Here is a 19987-nt window from a genome sequence, read left to right as displayed (position 1 = left end):
CTCACCTTCCCAACACAATGGCTGAAGACAAAGTGGGTACATAAACAAATGTGGTGAAGAAGCTGATGGTGCCCAGCTATCAAAAGATATAGCATCTGGGGTCTTAAAGGTTTTAAGGTAAACTAGCGGCCATCTAGCTCAGAAGCAACAAAGCCCACATGGAAGAAGCACACCAGACTGTGTGATCACAAGTGCGGAAGGGATCAGTTATCAGGCATCAAAGAACAAAAAATCCTATTATTATATGCTCACCTCCGATATGACCACTGAAGACACATGGGTGCATAAGCAAATGTGGTGAAGAAAACTGATGGTGCCCGGCTATCAAAAGATATAATGTCTGTAGTCTTAAAGTCTTGAAGGTAAACAAGTGGCCATCTAGCTCAGAAGCAATAAAGCCCATATGGAAGGAGCACACCAGCCTGTGTGATCACTAAGTGTCAAAGGGATCAGGTATCAAGCATCATCAGAACAAAAAACCTTATCATTGTAAATGAGGGGAAGTGCAGAGTGAGGACTCAAGGCACATCTGTGGGCAACTGGTAATTCCCTTACAGAAAGGTCTCCGGGAGGAGATGAGCCAGAGTGCGATGTAGCAACAATGAAACATACAACTTTCCTCTAGTTCCTAAATGCTTCCTCTCTCCCCCACTATCATGATCCCAATTCTACCTTACAAATCTGGCTAGAACAGAGGATGTACACTGGTTCAGACAGGAACTGGAAACACAGGGAATCCAGGGCAGACGAACCCTTCAGGACCAGTGCAAAGAGTGGCAATACTGGGAGGGTGGAGGGGGGGTGGGGTGAAAAGGGGAAACTGCTTACAAGGATCTACATGTGACCTCCTCTCTGGGGGATGCACAACAGAAAAGTGGGTGAAGAGAGACATTGGACAGAGTAAGATATGACAAAATAATAATTTATGAATTATCAAGGCTTCATGAAGTAGGGGGGAGCAGGGAGGGAGGGGGAAAAATGAGGAGTTGATGCCAGGGGCTAAAGTGGAGAACAAATGTTTTGAGAATGATGAGGGCAATGAACGTACAAATGTGCTTTACACAATTGATGTATGAATAGATTGTGATAAGAGTTGCATGATCCCCTAATAAAATGATTTTTTTTTTAAAAGAGCTGTAAGAGTTCCCAATAAGCCTTCCGCCGCGGCACCCATCGAAGAGTCGCAGCCATGGCTATGTGCTACCCTATGGCCGTGGGCCTCGACAAGGGCCACAAGGTGACCAAGAACGTGAGCAAGCCGAGGCACAGCCGCCGCCGCGGGCGCCTCACCAAGCACACCAAGTTCGTGTGGGACATGATCCGGGAGGTGTGCGGCTTCGCACCCTACGAGCGAAGGGCCATGGAGCTGCTCAAGGTCTCCAAGGACAAGCGGGCACTGAAGTTCATCAAGAAGCGGGTGGGCACACATATCCGGGCCAAGAGGAAGAGAGAGGAGCTGAGCAACGTGCTGGCCGCCATGAGGAAGGCCGCTGCCAAGAAGGACTGAGTGCCGTGCCCCCCTCTCCTCACCCCCAAAATAAAGTCTTTCCAGAAAAAAAAAAAAAAAGGAGTTCCCAATAAAATAATTTTTTTTAAGTTTAGGGGTGGAATCTAGTCCGTCAATCAGATCATAACCAATGAGGCCTCTGTGTGGGAATGGCCTTATCCTGAAGAATTCTGGGAAATCCTGTATTTTCTTGGAGGTGGAAGACATATCTCTCTGCTGAGTCTCTGGGAGACATTGCAGCTGACAAGACACATGGAACTACACTAGTGCCCTGAACTGGAAAAGCCACATGAACCTAGCCTGATGCAACCAGACCTTGGAAGCTGGAGAAGCCACAGAAAGACCCCTGCGAGAGCTGAGATGCTTTAAAAACCACTGGACCCAAAGACTTTCCACCCACTGGCCTATGATCATCCTGCATTCGGCGTCATTACATGTGTTTTGTGAGTCTGGAGAGGAGGACTTGATAGGTTGGTATCAGACATATGGGCTAATATCAGTCTATGGGCTTGGACTGGACTGGGTTGGGATGCTTTCGCAATGTACAATTACCCTTTATATAAAACTCTCTCTTATACACATATAAGTGTCTACAGATTTGGTTCTCTAGTCTACCTGGACTAACACAGATGATATTAAATTCAAGACTAGCTGACCTTCGTAATTGAGTTGTGTGAGTTCTTTGCGTAAGCTGGAAATAATACATTAGATACAAGTATTTTATGCTAGTCTGTGGCTTGCCTATTCGTTTTCTTAACAGTGTTTTGGGAAGCAAAATGTTTATTTTCAAGAAATCTAATTTATCTGTTTATTTCTTTTATGGTTATGGCTTTCTATGTTCTAAAAATGTTTACCTAACCTGAAGTTATGAGGATACTTTCCTATTTTAATTCTAGAGGCTTATTTTCACTTTGAGCTTTTATATCTCGATCTATAACCCAAGTCAAATTAAACTGTACCCGGCATGTGAGGTTCGTATTGTTCATGTTGGTACCCAGTGTTCTGGTGTCATTTACTAGAGGGCTGGTTCTGGTGAATACTAAATGACCACAGAAGCGCGGGTATTTCTTCTGTTTCACTGGTCTATTTGATGACTCCTATGCCAAGACCACACTGTAGTTTTACAACAGCTTTTGACTATAGTGAAGTGAATCCTCCTCTTGTTCAAGAACGCTTTAACTGTTCAAAGCCCTGTAAGTTTCCATATAAATTTTATAATCCAATCGCCAGTTTCTACCACCACCGTCCACCAGCCTCCACCCCCTCCCCGCCCCCTCCCCCCTGAAAAAAGCAGGTTCCAAAGTTAGGATTATGATTGGGATTGCTATAAATCTACAAATCAATTTGAGAATTGACAACAACACTGAGTCTTCCAATCCATGGACATGATATATCCTATTTTTTAGGTCTTCTTTAATTTAAACAGCTATATTTCCCGAGTTTTATTGTAGAAGTATTACACATTTTCGTTAAGCTTTTATCTAAATAGCTTATCCTCTTTCATGTTACTGCAAAGAAATTACATTTAATGTTTTCAATTCTTTGCTGCGACGACCTAAAAAATACAATTGAATTCTGACTGTTGACTTTGTACCCTGCTAGATTCTCTTCTTGGTTTTTAATAGTTGTTTTTGGATATCCTTTAAGATTCTCTATATCAACAGTCATGTCATCAGTGGATACACACAGATTTATGTCTTTGCGTCTGGAGGTTAAGCCTTTGAGCTTGTTCTTTAGGGCTTTATGGTCCTACCGCCAGTGGCCCGCAGCTGATAGATCTATCTGTGTGATTATTTTAGACCTGCTGGCCTGCTTTGTCTTTGTCTGAGACATGCACACCTGCAGGGTCAGCAACACCGAGGGGAGGGCTAGCTACAGATTTGGGGTCATCTTCCATCAGATTTCTCCCCTTTCTAAGACTTCTCCCTCCTACTTACCAGCCTTGAGGCAGCGGTTCTCTACCTGGTGGCAACCCCTTTGGGTGTCGAACGACCCTTTCACATGGGTCACCGGATTCATAACAGTAGCAAAATGACAGTGATGAAGTAGCAATGAAAATAATTTTATGGTTGGGGGTCACCACCACATGAGGAACTGCATTAAAGGGTGGCGGCTTGAGGAAGGTTGAGAACCACTGCTCTGGGGAAATGATAAACTTCATGCTCTAGTTCTTGGTGTCAGTGAGACCAAGGAGTCATCGCCAGCTGAGGTCTGCCCTCAGGTCAAAATAAATCATAAAATGAGGAAATCATTCTACGATAAACCCTTCTTCCAAACGTAGATCTTCCTTCAATTTCTGCCTATTTCCGGCCACAACAAAACTCCAGCTGTTCTTTACATTTTCTCCGGGCTTTTATCATTTCTAAGAACGAGTTGGTGTGATTGGACTACTCCATCGGTACCCAAAGTGAAATCAAGAGCAGAGACTCAATTCTCTTCTGACCACAGATTCCACCTTAATAAACCTGCTCCTCTGACTTGCATGCTACTTTTCACATCTGCAAAATGGAAACAGCACCATCATCCAACTCGTGATATTTCATCATTGTCTCGTATATCTTTTGTCATCATTATGATTAATTAAACCCACCATTGAGTCCCTTTCAAACCATAGCAACCCTATCAGCAGAGCAGACCTGTCCCAGGGGGGTTCTGAGAGTGTAATATTTACATGAGCAGAAAGCTTTGTCTCTCCCCTTTGGATTAAAATGATAATCTCTATAGAAAAATAAAAGGAGCCCGTGTGGTGTCATGGTTACGTGTTGGACTGCTAACTGCAAGGGCCGCAGTTGAATCCCACCAGCCACTCCATAGAAGAAAGATGAAGCTTTCTGCTCCCATAAAGATTGACAGCCTCAGAACCCCAAGGGGAAGTTCTCTGTCCTATGAGTCAGCATCATGAGTCAGCATCGCCTCGGCGGCAATGAGTTTGGTTGGTTGGTTGTTTTTATGTAAAAGGACAAAATCAAATGGTACATGACAACATTAAAAAATGGAAGAGAAAACTGAAATCCTCAGGCACTGAACATTAAGATAATTATCTAATGAGCAGAAGCTCTACTTGTTTTCTAGGCTTGATACACCAGTGAAAGAGAAAGTTTGGCTAGGAACCAGAAGACCTAACTTTCTGATTCTAGGTCTACAACTTCAAAAACAGGGCTTTGAATAGTCACTGATTGATGCAATTAATGTGTACTGAGGTCCTAGCAGTCTAACATACCAGTAATTGTGAGGGCGGCGGCACAGGGCTGGGCACTGTTGTGTTACAGTGGGATATGCAGCCTCCTTGTGCTTCAGTTTCCTCATCAGAGGAGGTACACATTGTGTTATTCCTATTTCCTACAAGCCTCATAGAGAAAGCAAGGTAATCATTTATATTTGCACATGCCAAAAACTCAAAGTATTGCATCTCTGGGGAAAGTAAACATGGAAATCAGAAGCTTTGGTTGGCACTCAAATTAAAACCAAACTCTGCCACTAAGTTGATTCTGACTCAGAGGAGACAAAGTAAAGATGAGTTGAAAATAGAGGTATATCTGTACTCTTTGGAGTTTTATATTAGTAAACTATACCTTCATTGTCTACTGTCACCAGCCACGCATTGCCATTTAAACAGAAAGTAATCAAAGCATAGTAAAATTTACGATGCAGCCCCTCAATCATATTCGTCTCATTTCAAAGTGCTCAGAAGCCACAGGTGTTTAAGGACGACTGTACCGGACACAGACAATGTCCACGGTGAAGGACAGCATAGATCCACAGTAATTTACAATGTACTCTCTTCATTGTCTGAAATTAATGGTGTCTCTGTGGAAATAATAAATAGTAGCTCTAGTGCCTCCTTAAAACAAAACGAAACTTTCAAAGCTAAAAGAAATCACCAGCAGGGACCGGAGCTTCCGGGGATACTGATGTTAGAACTCTTGGAGAAGCCAAGTCCCTGGCCCTGGGTCCCACTAAGCGTTAAGGGTCAGAGGACAAAATGGAACTCTGGTTATGTCCAATAACAGCCCAGGCTTTGTAGAGGATTTTTCTGGGTTTTTCATTGCAACTCCATCGCTTGTGAACCTCGGACAAGTGACCTCACCCCAGCTTTACCCTGCTCATTGGCAAAGGGGGAAACAGTAACCCAACTCTGCTGGGTGGTCGGGAGGAATAAGGAGATGGTGACCCCAAAAGTGCTTAGTAGGGAACCTGGCACCCCACCGGGACGTGATGGACGCTAGCTGCTGTTGCTATCGGCTCAGACATTGCTCTCCCCAGTCCACCACAACTGAGGCTGCGGCCGCCAGCTGCACCATCATCATGACAGAGCTAGTGAGTGTCGAAAGGCATGCAGAAATGATGCAGCTTGGTCATCAGGCCAGAGGAGCAGAGCGATCAATGCACTGCACCGCAGTCACCACAGACCCACTCCCACAAGACCCGTGCGGCAGCAGCGAATTCACCTTGAGGGACGCAAAGGGAAAGGTGCCCTAGTGAGTCTCTGTGTTCCTACCCCTAAGTAGAAAGCTCAGGAGTGGGGTGATGCAGACTGAGAAAAATACTTGTATTTTTTTATCATTTTATTGGGAGCTCATACAGCTCTTATCAAAATCCATCCATCCATCCATCGTGTGAAGCACATTTGTGCATATGTTACCATCATCATTTTCAAAACATTTTCTTTTTCCTTGAGTCCTTGATATCAGCTCCTCGTTTTTCCCTCCCTCCCTCATGAATCCTTGATAATTGATAAATTATTATTTTTTTCATGTCTTACACTGACCGATGTCTCCCTTCACCCACTTTTCTGTTGTCTGTCCCCCTGGAGGAGTGGGGAGGGGGATTATATGCAGATCCTTGTGATCTCCCCCACCGTACCCTTACCCTCCTGGTATTGCTCCTCTCATTACTGGTCCTGAGGGGTTTATCCAGGTACTTGTGTTTCTGTGCCTTCATGCTGGACACCTGGAGAAGCCAGCATTCCATTCTCGGTCCTCTGCCTCCAGCAGGAATACAGCACAAAGTCATTAACAACCAACCAACAGAACTGCCCATGGCAGACAAGTCTGAATCTATGTCTAGCTCATGCCTCCCAGACTTCTTTGAGTGCCTACTGTTACTGTGTGACTCAGCCCCTCAGCCCCTGCCCAAGAGGACAGGAGGCTTGAAAGTCATAGGACGCAGTGTCCACTCTGTGTCACCACACAGCAAGGCACCATGGGCTGCGGTGGTAAAGCACTCAGCTGCTACCCGAAAGGCTGGCAGGTTAAACCCACCAGAGGAAAATAGGGCATTAAGGGGTGGCGGTCTGCATCCTTAGAAACCCAGTGGGGCAGCTTGACTCTGCCCGCTGGGGTTACCGCGATGCACAGGTTCAACAACTGATAGTGATCATTATTTCTAAAGCAAACATTCCTGTTTTCCTCAGACAATTCTTTCTGCCAACACCATCCCCCCGCCACTGCCTCATCCCTCCTCCATGTTTCTCACCTCAGAAGGAACCAGCCTCTTTACATAGGTGCTCCAGGAGCCTAACAAAGTTTGATCTTACCACCCACCGAACTCAGTCTCTCCTAGCCTTTGAATCACATCTCCTCTAAGGAGCTCTCCCAAAGATCCAGGAGACCTAGTCAATCCTCTTTTCCCTGATGTTACCTCTGTATCTCTCTGCTCACAAGCAACAGCCCTTACCTGTGCAATCACATTCCACCTAGACAGTCTCAGGACTTTCCTCTTGTCCTTCCTATTGCCAGATTCCAAGGCCACACTCTTCATGTAACATATACCCGCTGGCTGCTTGACAAGGACTGGCGGGCTGAGAAGACAACCAGAATCGTGGAAATGATTCATATGAAACCCCACCTCTGTAACAACTACTGACAAGGACTTTAAGAACCACGAGAAATTAAAGTTTCCTGAAAACCCACAGACGGTCCAATAGAACAAAAAAAAATTTACTCGCAAAACTTAACATTTGTTTCTTGCTTGCATAATTTGTCATACGATTTCACATTTCACGGCATCATTTTGACAACAACTTGGAAAGGGAGACCTAAAAGTCTTATGATGATGATGATTTGACAGATGTACAATCTACAGCTCAGAGAAACAAAGCAGCTTAGCCAAGGATCGATCCACAGGGCAAAGCTTCCTGATTCTTCCAAGTCCCTTCCCGTTTGTCACTCTGTACAGATCTGTTGTTAGTCCAAGTTCTGCAAACAAATAGTAGCAATAGGGAGAGAGAGAGAGAGAGAGAGAGAGAAGGTGTGTGTGTGTGTGTGTGTGTGTGTGTGTGTGTGTGTGTGTCCCCAAACTCACTACCGTCAAGTTAATTTTAACTCATAGTGACCTTGCATGACAGAGAAGAACTGCTCCTGTGGGTTTCCAAAGCCTCCTCTTTGTCCTTCAGAGGCTGGGGTTTCAAGCTGCTGGCCTTGCGGTTAGCAGCCCAACATGATTCCACCGGGTCTCCTCTATGTGTGTGTGTGATTGAGAGACTGAGATTTATTTTAAGGATTAGCTCGTACAATGGTCAAAAATCCAGAGGTTAAGCAATAGCTTAGAAACTCCGCTAGCCTTGAGTTGGAAATTGGTAGGTCAGGAGCTAGGTGGAGGGTGGAAACGCCAGCAGGAGAACTGTATCCAGGTCCTGAGGGAGTGAGAATGCTTCTGCTCCAGGAAACCTCCTCTTTGCTCTAATGCCTTCATCTGCCTGGATGAGTGAGGTCTCCCCACGTATCAACGACAATCTCCTCTACTGAGAGGAAGCTGATTACAAATGCTAACCAAAGTCAACAGAATGCTTTCACAGAAGCACCCAGGCTAGCGCTTGACCGAACAACTAAGCCCCATGGCCTAGTCAAGTTGACACAAAAAATCAACCAGCACAAAGCCATATCCTCAGATGGTGTGCATGCTCCAAGTTATTAATAACAAACGCTGACCCAGAAGAGCTCCCAAGGAAATAAAGCTTGGAAAAGATAGTGAAGAATGATTCAACCACCTTCCGGGAGTATGGAATGTTGCTTCCTCAATCCTAAAACCCTTGCTACAATGCCACAGACACTTGGTTCAGCGGTGACTAGCGACCTTCTCAGCCAGGTGGTTCTGCTGACCATGGGGAGGTTCCCATGGAAGCTATGCAGTGGCCTCCCAGCACCTGTGTGTGTATCCCAGCTCTGCCTCTGACTTTGCTTTCTTCTTGTAATTGTGGCCTTTCTGAAAATCCAGTGGTTTCATAATTGATCACTGTAGCCACTGCTCTTTTGGCAAATACGTCCGTCTCCTTTCATTCCTGCTAACCAGAGCCAGTCACCCAAATTTCAGTTAGTGTCAGGCATCACAGTAAAAAGTGATCTCCTGCAAACAGCAATCTCTGGGTGCAGGAGGTCCCTACTGAGAGAACTGCTGTCACATGTTTATGTAACCACGCAAAGACTACCCTCTTCCTTCAAGTCACCACTTAGTGATCCCGCTAACAACTAGCACTGTCATCTATGGGGTCTGATAGCTGCCTCCTGAGAGAACGGCCTGGTTTGGTTTCTTTGGAAGTGACAGGAGCTCTTTTTTCTCTCTATTCACCCCAATGGCCACCAACCAGACAAGGACCCCGGTGTCTCAGGCATTACAGGCAAAAAAGGAGGCTGGAGCCAATGGGCATTCTTCAGGGTGGCTAAAAGGTTGGTGTCTTGGCAGCCAAGCAATATAAAGTACCCAAAGAGGGTGACAAAGAAAGGTGTGATTCAGGTCAGTGTCAGCACCAGGGGTCCCACTGACAAAAGGCCTCCAGAGAGCAGGGCTCAAGCAGTAGCAACCCTCAGAACCAAGCAGAGAGCATTGCACTGGGTGGTGAATCAGCCTTCAAACCAAGGACCTGGGGCATAAAGTCCAAACCCCAGGCAATAAGACTGGAGAAAGCCAAGCCATGCTCAGGGTAGGGTTCTTGAGAAAGAAAAATGAACAGAGAATGCCAGCTGCCCAGATGGGGGTCAATGAGGCGGGAGGAGGTCTTTGGGAAAGGCACCGGAAAGATAGGGTTTATCATAGCCATGGATCCAGGACTCCAGTGACCCAAGAAATTCCACCCCTGGAACTTCAAGATGACTCAAGGTTGAGAGGGTGAAGGAAGGTGGGAAAGGGCTTCGGGGACCACAGGTGAATAGGCCCAGGAAAGGCAGATAATGACTTCAAGCAGAGGAAACTCAATAGAGAAGAGGTGGCTTTTCTTCAGAAAACCAAGATGAATATAAGATGCTATCTTTGTCATCAGTGGACAGCAGGTAGCAGTTGTCCGGGCAGGCAATGGCAAAAGGGAAGGTATTCCATGCAGATTGACCAGCATATGTAACAACTCAGACAGAGCCCAAAGCCTGATGCTTTCATTGGTTTCGTACGTTATGGGACACCACGGAGATTCGAGTAGAAGGTGAGCCTGGATGTTTTGACAAAGGCTGATCAAGATCCTTTGACGCCAAACCAGGGATGGTGGACTTCCTCTTGGGTGTAAAGTCATTAAAAAGTAAGACCATACAGAGCACCATCAGATTTAAATTTAGAAAGAGCGCGTTGGCAGTTGGGTACGGGCAGGATTGGGTGAGGTCAAACGAGAGCCAAAGGGTTAGCAGCTAGTAGCTGTCACTAATCAGGCAACCGATCCTGGGAGCCAGGCTAAGACAACAGTGATGGAGACGAAGGTCGCCCGAGTCCCCTGGCCACCCATGCACACACAGCTAACTCCGCCTGCCTCCCAGACCTCGCCTCTCTCCCCTCAGACCAATGCAAACTCCTTGACACCCTCGCCGGCTTCCACTTTAATTCTAAACCGCTACTCGATTTACTTTCACACTGGGACAGCCTCATTTTCAAGGTCAAGTGCAACGAAAGACAGCTGGTCAGCCCCAGGGTGACCCTGGGCAAGGCCTGTGGCAGCTATAGTGTTACAGAGCATGGTGGTGACACATGAGCTCACCGGGACTTTAAATCAGCACTGATGGATTTCCTCTGCAGCTGAGAAAAAGCCAGCCAGAAGCAGCCTGGTTGCGATGCCGACGGCTACCTCAGTAGGGATGCATGCTCTTGGGCACAGCGCGGATACTGACTGCGAGTTTTCAGGCATCTTTTCATGGATTCTGACTCTGCCGAGCGAATAATAGAGAAGAGCCGCTCTGAACCATATCTACTGCAAACCTGTATCAAACGCATCGAGTGGTTCCCATTTAATGAACCCTTCACACACATTTTGTGTAGAACTTTAAAGTTATAAAAGCCTTTGCATACGTTATTTGTATCTTCTAATAACGCGATCGGTGAAGAAACGCAGATACTGTTACCCTCATTTTGTGAGAAATCTAGGGTTTGGAGAGATTTCAACTAGCCCATAGTCAGAGAGATGGCTCCCAGCTGACAGAGCAGAGATTCCAACCCATTCCATGGTAAAGCACTGCGCTCGACAACGATCGTCCTGAAGCTACTTCCTTCCTTCCTTCCGGGCTGCTTGTCCTTGGAGAATGAATGCTGGCTCCGGTTGGGACCCGCAAGGACGGCCACCTGCTCAGGAATTTTCCAGAAAAGAAGCCACTGGTGTACAGGGAGGACCACCAGGAGAATGCGGGGTCTGAGGCAGGTTCAAGTCCCAGTTCTGCCATGTATTATGTGACTCTGGCTGGTGACAACTTGCCCTCTGAACTTCAGTTCCGCCACCCCAAAGTAAGGCCAGGAACATCTGCCCTGCCCACTCTCCAGGGATCAGAGCCAGTAGAGGGGTCTTTCTTTTTCCACTACCAGGCGTCACAAGCTGGTGCCCATGAACCTACCACAGGGAAAGGAAGCCACCTCCTCACACAGGCCCTTAATTCAAGGGACCCACGGGACTTCAATGTAACCAGGAAGATTCCAGTCACCACCATGGTTCTCATACGTTTTCAGGAAACTTGAGTGACTGAGCACTTATTTGATGACTAATTCCACAGAGACAAGTAAGGCAGTTCCCTGCCCTCAGGGAGCTTGATTTAGAAATGGACTTAAATAATCACCTGACGGCCAGGTACTGGGCAGCTCAGCTTTGTCTCTGATTTCTCTATTCTTGGTACCTCTCTCAGCAAATATCCGTCAAACGAATACATAAAGCAGGTAATATGCGATGACAAAGGCACGCAGGCAGCTCAATGAAAGCCCTTCTCTTCTCGGCTCCAGTTGTCTATCTCGAGAGATTTCTTTTTCTTTACTCCTGTGTTGGGAAAGTGCCCGTCCTGCTTGTCAGCATCGACCCCTGCTTCACGGTGGCAGCAACGTGATTTCCCCGAGGGGGGTCACTGCTCCCTCCACTGCTCTTGCAGCGCTATTCTCAATCTCCTCCCCCCTCTCACTGTGACTCACTCATCCTTTAAAAAAACTTGTTTTACAATGATTTTACAAGGGCTCTTACCACGCTTATCACAATCCATACATCCACTGTGTCCAGCACATTTGTATATATGTTGCCATCATCATTTTCACATTTTCTTTCTACTTGAGTCCTTGGGATCAGCTCATTTCTCCCCCCTCATCCTTTCCTTCAGCCTTCGGAAACACTCCAGTCTCCCATGTTTACAAACAACCAAGCTCTCCCTCCAAGAGACTGAGCTGGTGGCCAAGCCTCCCTCAGCCCCCGAGTCTCCTCCGACCAGCAGCCTGTATTTATCACCGCCCATTCATTCCCTAGGAGCGTTGCTGGCCTAGTGGTTATGTGTCACATTGCTAACCACCAAATAAATCAGCAGTTCAAAACCACCAGCCACTCTGTGGGAAAAAGATGAGGCTTTCTACTCCCAGAAAAAACTGCGGTCTCGGAAACTCAGGGCAGGTCTACTCTGTCCTGTCAGGCCACCGTGAGTCAGCATCGACTCGGCGGCAGTGAGTTTGGTTTGGGGTTCATTCGCTGGGCCTCTGGGCCCGCTGCCACGGTTCCACTGAGGCTGCTCTCAGAGCTGTCACCTCAGCCTGAATTGGGTGAAAATCCTGGGGTCTTCCTCAGCCCCCGGCTTCTGTGGCCTTGCTATCGTTCTGCTCCTGGTGAAATTCCCTTAGCTTCAGTGGTCTTTCTTCCTCTCTTGTCAGGGCTCCGTCTTTATCCGGCTGTGCTTCCTCTGCTTTCCTCCCAAATGCAAGATCCTGTCAGCCCTCCCTCCCCTGGTACCGTACACGTTCTCCCTGGAGAACTAATTTAATGTCAAGGTTTCCCATCTAGGAAGCCCTTCCAGCCACTACCTCCCACCCAACCCACAGCAAGCCTGCAGAACCCAAGAGGACCACCATGACAGCGACTGCAAGGCCAGAAAAATGCCCCAGGGCACGCAAGGGGCGGGGCCAACAAATTCCCTTTGCTGGACGCTCTGGCGCTGTCATCACGGTCTGCCTTGTCCTGCAGTGGAGCTAGCCCGCACACTGGTTTGCCATGCCTAGGAGAGGAACGGCTCTCCCTGCTGCCCACATCCTGCCCTGTGTGCTGCTGGGATAGACGGGCGAGCCTAAGTGTCTGCGTTGTTAAAGAAGGAAACTGACGGTGACCGTGCGTGAGAGTACTCGGGTCAACTGCACAGGGCTGAAGGCCTAGAAGCCCTATCGGCGACAGCAGCCTTTGTACAAAACGCCCAGGTTGATCTGAGCACATTGCAGGGTCCGAGCCGGTCTGTTCTCTGACTCTGCAGGACACATGAGGACAACATGCCTGAAAACATGGACATGCCTGCTCCTGGCCTGGCCCAGGACTTAAAAGGACTAACTGCAGGGGGACAGCAAAGAGGAGCTGAAGAGGGCACCGTCCCCCAAAACCCGTGCTTTATCTTTGCATTCACTTGGTCAATAAGCAGCCAAATAAGCACGCACAAGGTGTTGGACAGAACTGCAGAGGCCAGGAGCCCGGCTGTGAACAAGGCAGACAGGCCCCTGCCGGCCTGCACCTGACATTTTAGAGCAGAGAGAAGTGATGTGCATAAACAAACCAGAAGGGAGCAGGTGGAGTCAGAGTCCACTCGATGTCAAGCAACAGCAAGTGCCTGCTGTGGCCGCCGTTGCCGGCTCTCTCCCACACGACAGCCGAGTCTACACACAGCACAGGCAGCCCTGCTCTGATGCTGGCTTTCTGCTATTTCTCCTTCTATGTCAGCAGCTAAGGCACAGATGTGGGAGCGTTTCTCATCCCTAGGACAGCTCGAGGTGAGCGCTGCTGCCTATCTTGAAAGCGCTGCCCTCTGCTACAAGTAGAGGGTCGGCCCCGCCCGGTCCCCAGGGTCTCAAAGACCCCCTTCCCCTCTGGGAGGGACCGCAACGCTGCAGGTGACTCCCCAGAGGGCTGTTTGGGAATGCTTTCTCAGGTGGTGTTCAGCTGTGTCAGAGCCCTCTGGACTCAGCTGATTGCCGGTGGTAGATTTCTGTGTTATTTAGGGCACTGAAGTCCCACCGTCTTGACACAAACTTAAAATTAGAAATGCATTAAATATAGGAAAGGAGGAAGGTCATTCAGAAAAGGCAGCCTTCCGGGGGAGCTGCGGGACAAAGACACCCTGGAAACTTCCAGGCTCGTTAATGGGTTTTACACAGCGCTCAAGTGGTATTTCTCCTGCAGAAATCCCACTGGGGAAAGCATAGGGGACCGGCTCAAACCTCAGCTCCCACAGCCGAGAGAGTGACTCGGCAAACTAAAAATAGCTTCTTCCCCACGCATTCTGACAGATTTCGCTGAGACCCTGTGCACAGGTTGATCCTCTAGCCAGCAGTTTTAGTCCTGCCGCGCGAGGAGGGCTCGCGGCATCTGGGCTTGCTGATGACCCAGCATCTTGCTCAGCTCTTGTTTATGTCCACGTTTCCTGCTCCTGCCCAATGGCTGTGTGCACACACATGTGCACACGGGCGCTGAGCTCCCTCACTGGGATCAGATGCTCCTCACCCAAACGTGGGCAGAATTTAAACCAGGAACATGACTCAGGACCATGACTGCAGCCTGAGCCCGGAGCAGGGCGCCTCAGAAGCCCTAGGAAGGAGGCTGTGTCTTGAGTCTTCTCGTGTCCTAGCAAGCCTCTCTGGGCCTGAGCTCCTTCCATCAGAAAGAAGGGGATAATCATCTCTTCAGGCCTGTTTCGCAGCACCACACTGCAGTCAAATGGGGAAGTCACTTTCATTCTGACAGAACACCCATCAGAAGGGCAGATGGCAGGGATATGGCAGGCTACACAGGCAGTCCCGTTCCAGGACTAAGCTTGACCACAGGGATGCGCCAGGAAATAAATTCTGATCCAGGCTCTCCATGTTAGCTCATGGTGTCCCCTTGTCCTGGAATGTCCTTCCACCTTGGCTAAAGTCCTACTCCATGTTCAGAGCCCAGTTTAAGCAAAACTCACCATGCCGTCTTTGCTGCTCCCTTAGCCTTCTGTACACTCCTCCGGCAGCACTTCTACTCCTTGTAGTGAAGGCTGATTGACAAGCTTGGAAGGTCTTTAAGGACAGGGGCCGTTTGTTCTTTATCTTTGCACCCAGCTCCCACCCACCACCGCTGGTTAACCAGCACCGCCACCGGTGCTCTGCAGGTGTCAGCCAATGTTTACTGAGCTGATCATAAGCAAGGACGCGAAGTCAAGGAGGAGGTATATGTCAGAAAGGTTCAGGAGAGCCGAAAGGTGGGACAGTGTACACGGAGAGCCTGTGGAGGGGGTGGTTGGCCCGAAACTAGAGAAAGCCGTGTCAGAATTGGAAAAGAATCAAGCCAAACTGCTTGTCCTGGAAAAATGAGGGATGAACAGGCAGTAGAGGTGCCAAACTGAGGCCCAGGGACCAAGCACAGGGCCATCACGATTGCCAAGGACTAAGGAGCAAGGGCACCACACCGGATCTCCAGAGGCCTTGGGGACAAGGCCAATGCCCAGAACCCAGAGAACAGATCCAGGGCGAGGCATCAAGTCTCAAGCTTCTGAGTAGCTAACACCCCCAGATCTGCCAAAGTTGAGCGGGCAGCAAGGGGCTTCAGTGACCCCATAATGGAGCCAACAGACCCTGGCTGTGGAAATGAGCAGGAGCACAAGAGGCAGGAGTCATGTTAATTATTACAAATTCAAGTAGCGACTACGTCCATGACATAAAAACCCGAGAGAGAGACACTAGGGATCACCTGTCTAACATCCTCAAAGGATCCCTGGTGGTGTAGTGGATTATGTGTTGGGCTACAAACCACAAGGTCGATAGTTCTAAACCTCCAGCCACTCCAAGGGAGAAAGATGAGGCTTTCTACTCCCATAGAGAGTTATATTCTCAGAAATCAACAGGGGCAGTTCTACCGTGCCCTACATCAGCAGTTCTCAGCCTGTGGGTCACAACTCCTTTGGAGGTCAAACGACCCTTTCATGGAGGTCGTCTACGATCATCAGAAAACACATATTTACGATGATCTTAGGAACCGAGACACAGCTCCTCCATCTGGCTCCAGGCAAGTCCGCCCACATGCATATAGGCCTACATACAAGTACCCGGTGTGAAGATTGTTACCCAGGCTACACCCTGCTTCAAGACAAAATTTCATTTACTTGTCATTAGAAATAAATATTTTCCAATATATAATTACATATTGTTTTGTGATTAATCACTATGCTTTAATTATGTTCCACTTGTAACAATGAAAATACTTCCTGCATATCAGATATTTGCATTATGATTCATCACAGTAACAAAATGACAGTGATGAAGTAGCAATGAAAATAATGTTATGGTTGGGGGTCACCACCACAGGAGGGACTCTATTAAAGGGTCGTGGCATGAGGAAGATTGAGAACCACTGTCCTATAGGGTTGCTATGAGTCAGAATCCACTCAATGGACGTGAAAACATCCCCAACCCACACAGAGAGACACTGAGGGGAAGGAGCCAAAGCTAGAACACAGATCCGCCAACTGCCAATCCAGTCTTCAACCTCTGTGACATTATTTATCTTCAGTCTAAAAGTCTCTGGATCATGCCCTTACCACACCAGGGACCCAACGCCAGCTGCTTCTGAATCTCAGGGAGCCCCTAATGTGCCCATTAAGTGAGCACAAGTACTTCTTTCCCAACTTTGAAACGCAGGCCTCCACCTTTGGCCAGAGTTGTAAGTCAGAGTGCCACGGGATATGTGCAGGTATCAGCCCCACCTGTGGCTAAGAAGCAAATAGCTGCCATGGTCTGCACTGCTGTCGAGGCGCCAATCAACCAGACCGCTTGCAAACACTCTGCCCTGACGTGCAGGGGGTTAAACCCCATCACTGTGCTACCCTGGAACTTTCCAGCAATCACAGTAGGCCCAGTAGCCACATCAAAGTGAGCAGTAGGCCAAATACACAGTTTTCACCACCATGAGAACATTCAAGAAAGAGCAGCCAGGCAGGTCCAAAATCTCAAGTAACAAACTAGAGATGAGACCCAGCTGAGAAGAAAAGAATTGAAAGCCTGAACCCAGACTTCCAAAAGACTGACATCCGGGGGCAGGGTCGCATGAAAAGGATAAGAGAGCACCCCTGAATTGTACTCCCAGTGCAGGAGCCTCTTCAAGTACCTCAAGTACTAGTTCCACCATTTACCTACTATGTGATCCGGAGCCAGGGTGGTAACTCTCCTGAGCCTTGGGCTCCTTTTGCGTTCAGCTACGATTATGGCACCTGCCCACAGGTGTACGTGAAGATCACCTAACACAGTCTGCATAAAGCACTCAGGACACTGCCTGTCCCACAGGAAGCACTAAACAGCCTTGTTTCCTGTGTCTGCAGACAGGAGTGGCTATACCGCTGTACAGCTGCCTACCTCTTTTTCGTTCCCACGTGACCCTCCCTGCAGACACCCATGTGAGGCCCTGGCCCAGTGAGCTCACTCCTCTAACCCTACTTATTTCTTGGATGTGAAAACTTGAATCAGCTTACGGGCTGCCTTCAGATCCTTGAAGGTCACGAAGGTTTACATTAGAACAAGGCTACTCCTGCCTCTTCCCAGGTGTCCCTGGCCTTCCCTGGCCAAATCCATGAGTAGGGCAACACCTAGTTAGTGCGGCTCTAGTCTTTTCCATTGTGAATCCATTCCGAGACGCCTTGGCTTGTCCAGTGGCCTGGCTCTACCTTGGCCTCACGCAAACAGATGCCCGACAGACCAGACCTGGTCATCAACAGCTGGAGATAATGCCTAAGTCCAAGTTAACAACAGGAAACAGCCTGGGGACCGAACCTGCAGCAAAAGCAGAGAGTGCCCCCCACCCCAGCCCACCCCCACAGTGCCTGGAGCAGAGCAGGAAGGGGGCGATAGAATACAGCAACCAAGGGGCTCGGGGCTCAAGGTGACTCTCACGTTGCCCTGCAAAGAAGCTAAACAAAAGTGACATCCATGTCAGGCTCTGGAGCCATCTGTTTGCACTGATCGTGCCTGTCACAGTGCTACACAGTGTAGCCCCTGTGAGGCATGAAAAGGCCTCAAGGAGGAAGAGAGAGAACCAATGGTTCCTGAGTGCTTACTGCGCGCCACGCACTCTGCAGGTCAGCTTCCCCGCTGACCACTGCAGGGCTATTACTGTCCTCATCTTCCAATAAAAGCAGAGATTCCTCTGCACCTCCTCCACTGTGCCACCAGCCCCAACGTCTTCAGTGTCCTGGGGGAGGCAAAGGAAAGGGCCTACAGGGCTTTGTTCCTGGCTCCTTAACCCATTCACAAACAAGGAGTCTGGTTAATCCATTCACGTTCACTAGTGGTCGTGGTCCACTTCTTTCCCAGACACTCTGGAGTCTTCTAGCACGATCTATATACAAAGGTCATAAAGATGTCCGCGGAGCTGCTGGTGGTCTCGAACTGCCCACAGGGCGGGTCACAACCCCATAAGGAGCCACTGCATCACTAGGGCTCTTGTCGTGCTATATGCCCACTTTAAATGACCCTCTTAAAGACCATTTAAAAAGCAAGCTACTTATGACAAAATGGCTTGAGACTGCTGCAAGCCGTCATGAGTGCCACCAATACAACTTTGTGGAAGTGTAACGTGTGCACGTAAAGAGTGCAGCTTGTGAGAGTGGTAAGGTGATGGGTAGTTTTACTATGATCACCATGGTCAATGAGTTTTGTGGTATCAAGAAAAGAAAAGGAGAGACAGACAGACAGACTCTCCCCAGCACTGAGGGCGGGCTCAGGGGGACCAGACCTGGGATGGGAAGCAAAAATTGAGAGCTGCCCTGCATATCCAGGCCGGACCCTGGGGAAAGGAAGCCCTCTAGGTATGGAGAGGGTTGTAATTAGTCTGATGCTAATTACAGAAGTTTCTCTAGTTTATTAATTTCTGTGACAGAGCCTGAATGAAGACCGAGTCCCTTCATTAAGCCAACTCAGGTTCCAAAGCACATTTCCCGCATGGCCATTCTTGTTCTTCCTAAAAATCACATCTTTTTTCTTGTCTTGTATTAAAGGGCAGCAGTAAAGTAAAATTCAGTAACCAAAACATGCTGCCCCCTAGAGAAATTAAGACTCTGGCCTTAAATGCAAAAATTCAGGAAATTTCAGGGAGCCAAATGGCTTGACAAAGTAACTGAACCACAATGTTTTCCACACTGGGAAATATAAACGCAAAGGCAAACATTTAGCTCGGTGGTAAAGGCCCCAGTTTCTGATATCACCTTATGTTCTCCCCCACAGGCCCCATGCTCCAGCGCAAACCCACAGTCTTCACTTCCCTGTCCCCACAGCTCTGTCCAAGCAGCTGCAGTCGCCTCAAAGTCCTCCTCTCTCACAGGCAAGGTGCAGAGCCACAGGGTCCTGGAAGCCTGACCCAACTCCCTAAATTCTAAAGTCCTCTCTCTCTTCAAGTGAACCCATAGAGCAGGCGTCCTTACACTACGGCCTGCGGACCACATGCGGCCCACCAAGGACATTTATCCAGCCCGCTGGGTGTTTTTTCCTCCTTTTGTTTTTTTACTTCAAAATAAGATATGGGCAGTGTGCATAGGAATTTGTTCATTGTTTTTTTTTAATTATAGTCCAGCCCTCCAACGAGTCTGAGAGACAGAGAACTGGCCCCTGTTTGAGGACCCCTGCCCTAGAGCCTGAAACCTCTCTAAGGGGTCACCTCAGTCTGCCTTATATCATTTTCTGGGATGGCCGGATCTGCCACGTTCAGTCATGAGCAAATTGAGGGCAAGGGACTCTTCCGAGTCCTCCAGGGAACCTGTCATAAAGCCTGGCCCACAGGGGCCCACAGTAAATGCTTCCCTAAAAGGCAAAGAAAAGGTGACACGTCCATGAGTGGTCGTCTCCTACCTCAGTTGCTCCCAATAAGCCATGCAGAGCTGAGGGCACGTTGCTTCGTGGTCTCGAGTCCAAGGGGCGGGGGTCACGCTGTTCTCCTCGCCAGTCTTCAGGGGCCTCCACTCTCCTCCCTAGTTGACCGTAGTCTGCTCGGCCCCAGGTCAACACCTTGCCAGTCTCTAAAAGGCAAACATTAATTGAACTAAGGTTTCATTCCACAGCGGTGCT

General features: G+C 48.5%; 1 protein-coding gene and 1 pseudogene across 5 annotated transcripts in view; one reads left to right on the top strand and one right to left on the bottom strand.

The window, feature by feature from the left end:
• The window catches only part of SERGEF (secretion regulating guanine nucleotide exchange factor), a 230265-nt gene that overhangs the window by 151048 nt on the left and 59230 nt on the right, over positions 1 to 19987 (bottom strand). For all 5 annotated transcript variants that reach the window (XM_075548416.1, XM_075548420.1, XM_075548421.1 and 2 more), the window contains one exon: positions 19772 to 19938. In XM_075548416.1, coding sequence (XP_075404531.1) covers positions 19772 to 19938 — 167 coding nt within the window. The remainder of the gene's footprint in view (positions 1 to 19771; positions 19939 to 19987) is intronic.
• On the top strand, positions 1173 to 1556 carry LOC142446666 (large ribosomal subunit protein eL36 pseudogene; annotated as a pseudogene).

The sequence above is a fragment of the Tenrec ecaudatus genome, chromosome 4 (genome assembly GCF_050624435.1).
Source record: "Tenrec ecaudatus isolate mTenEca1 chromosome 4, mTenEca1.hap1, whole genome shotgun sequence".
In the NCBI taxonomy this organism is placed as follows: domain Eukaryota; kingdom Metazoa; phylum Chordata; class Mammalia; order Afrosoricida; family Tenrecidae; genus Tenrec; species Tenrec ecaudatus.
This window is presented reverse-complemented; position numbering and strand designations above follow the sequence as displayed.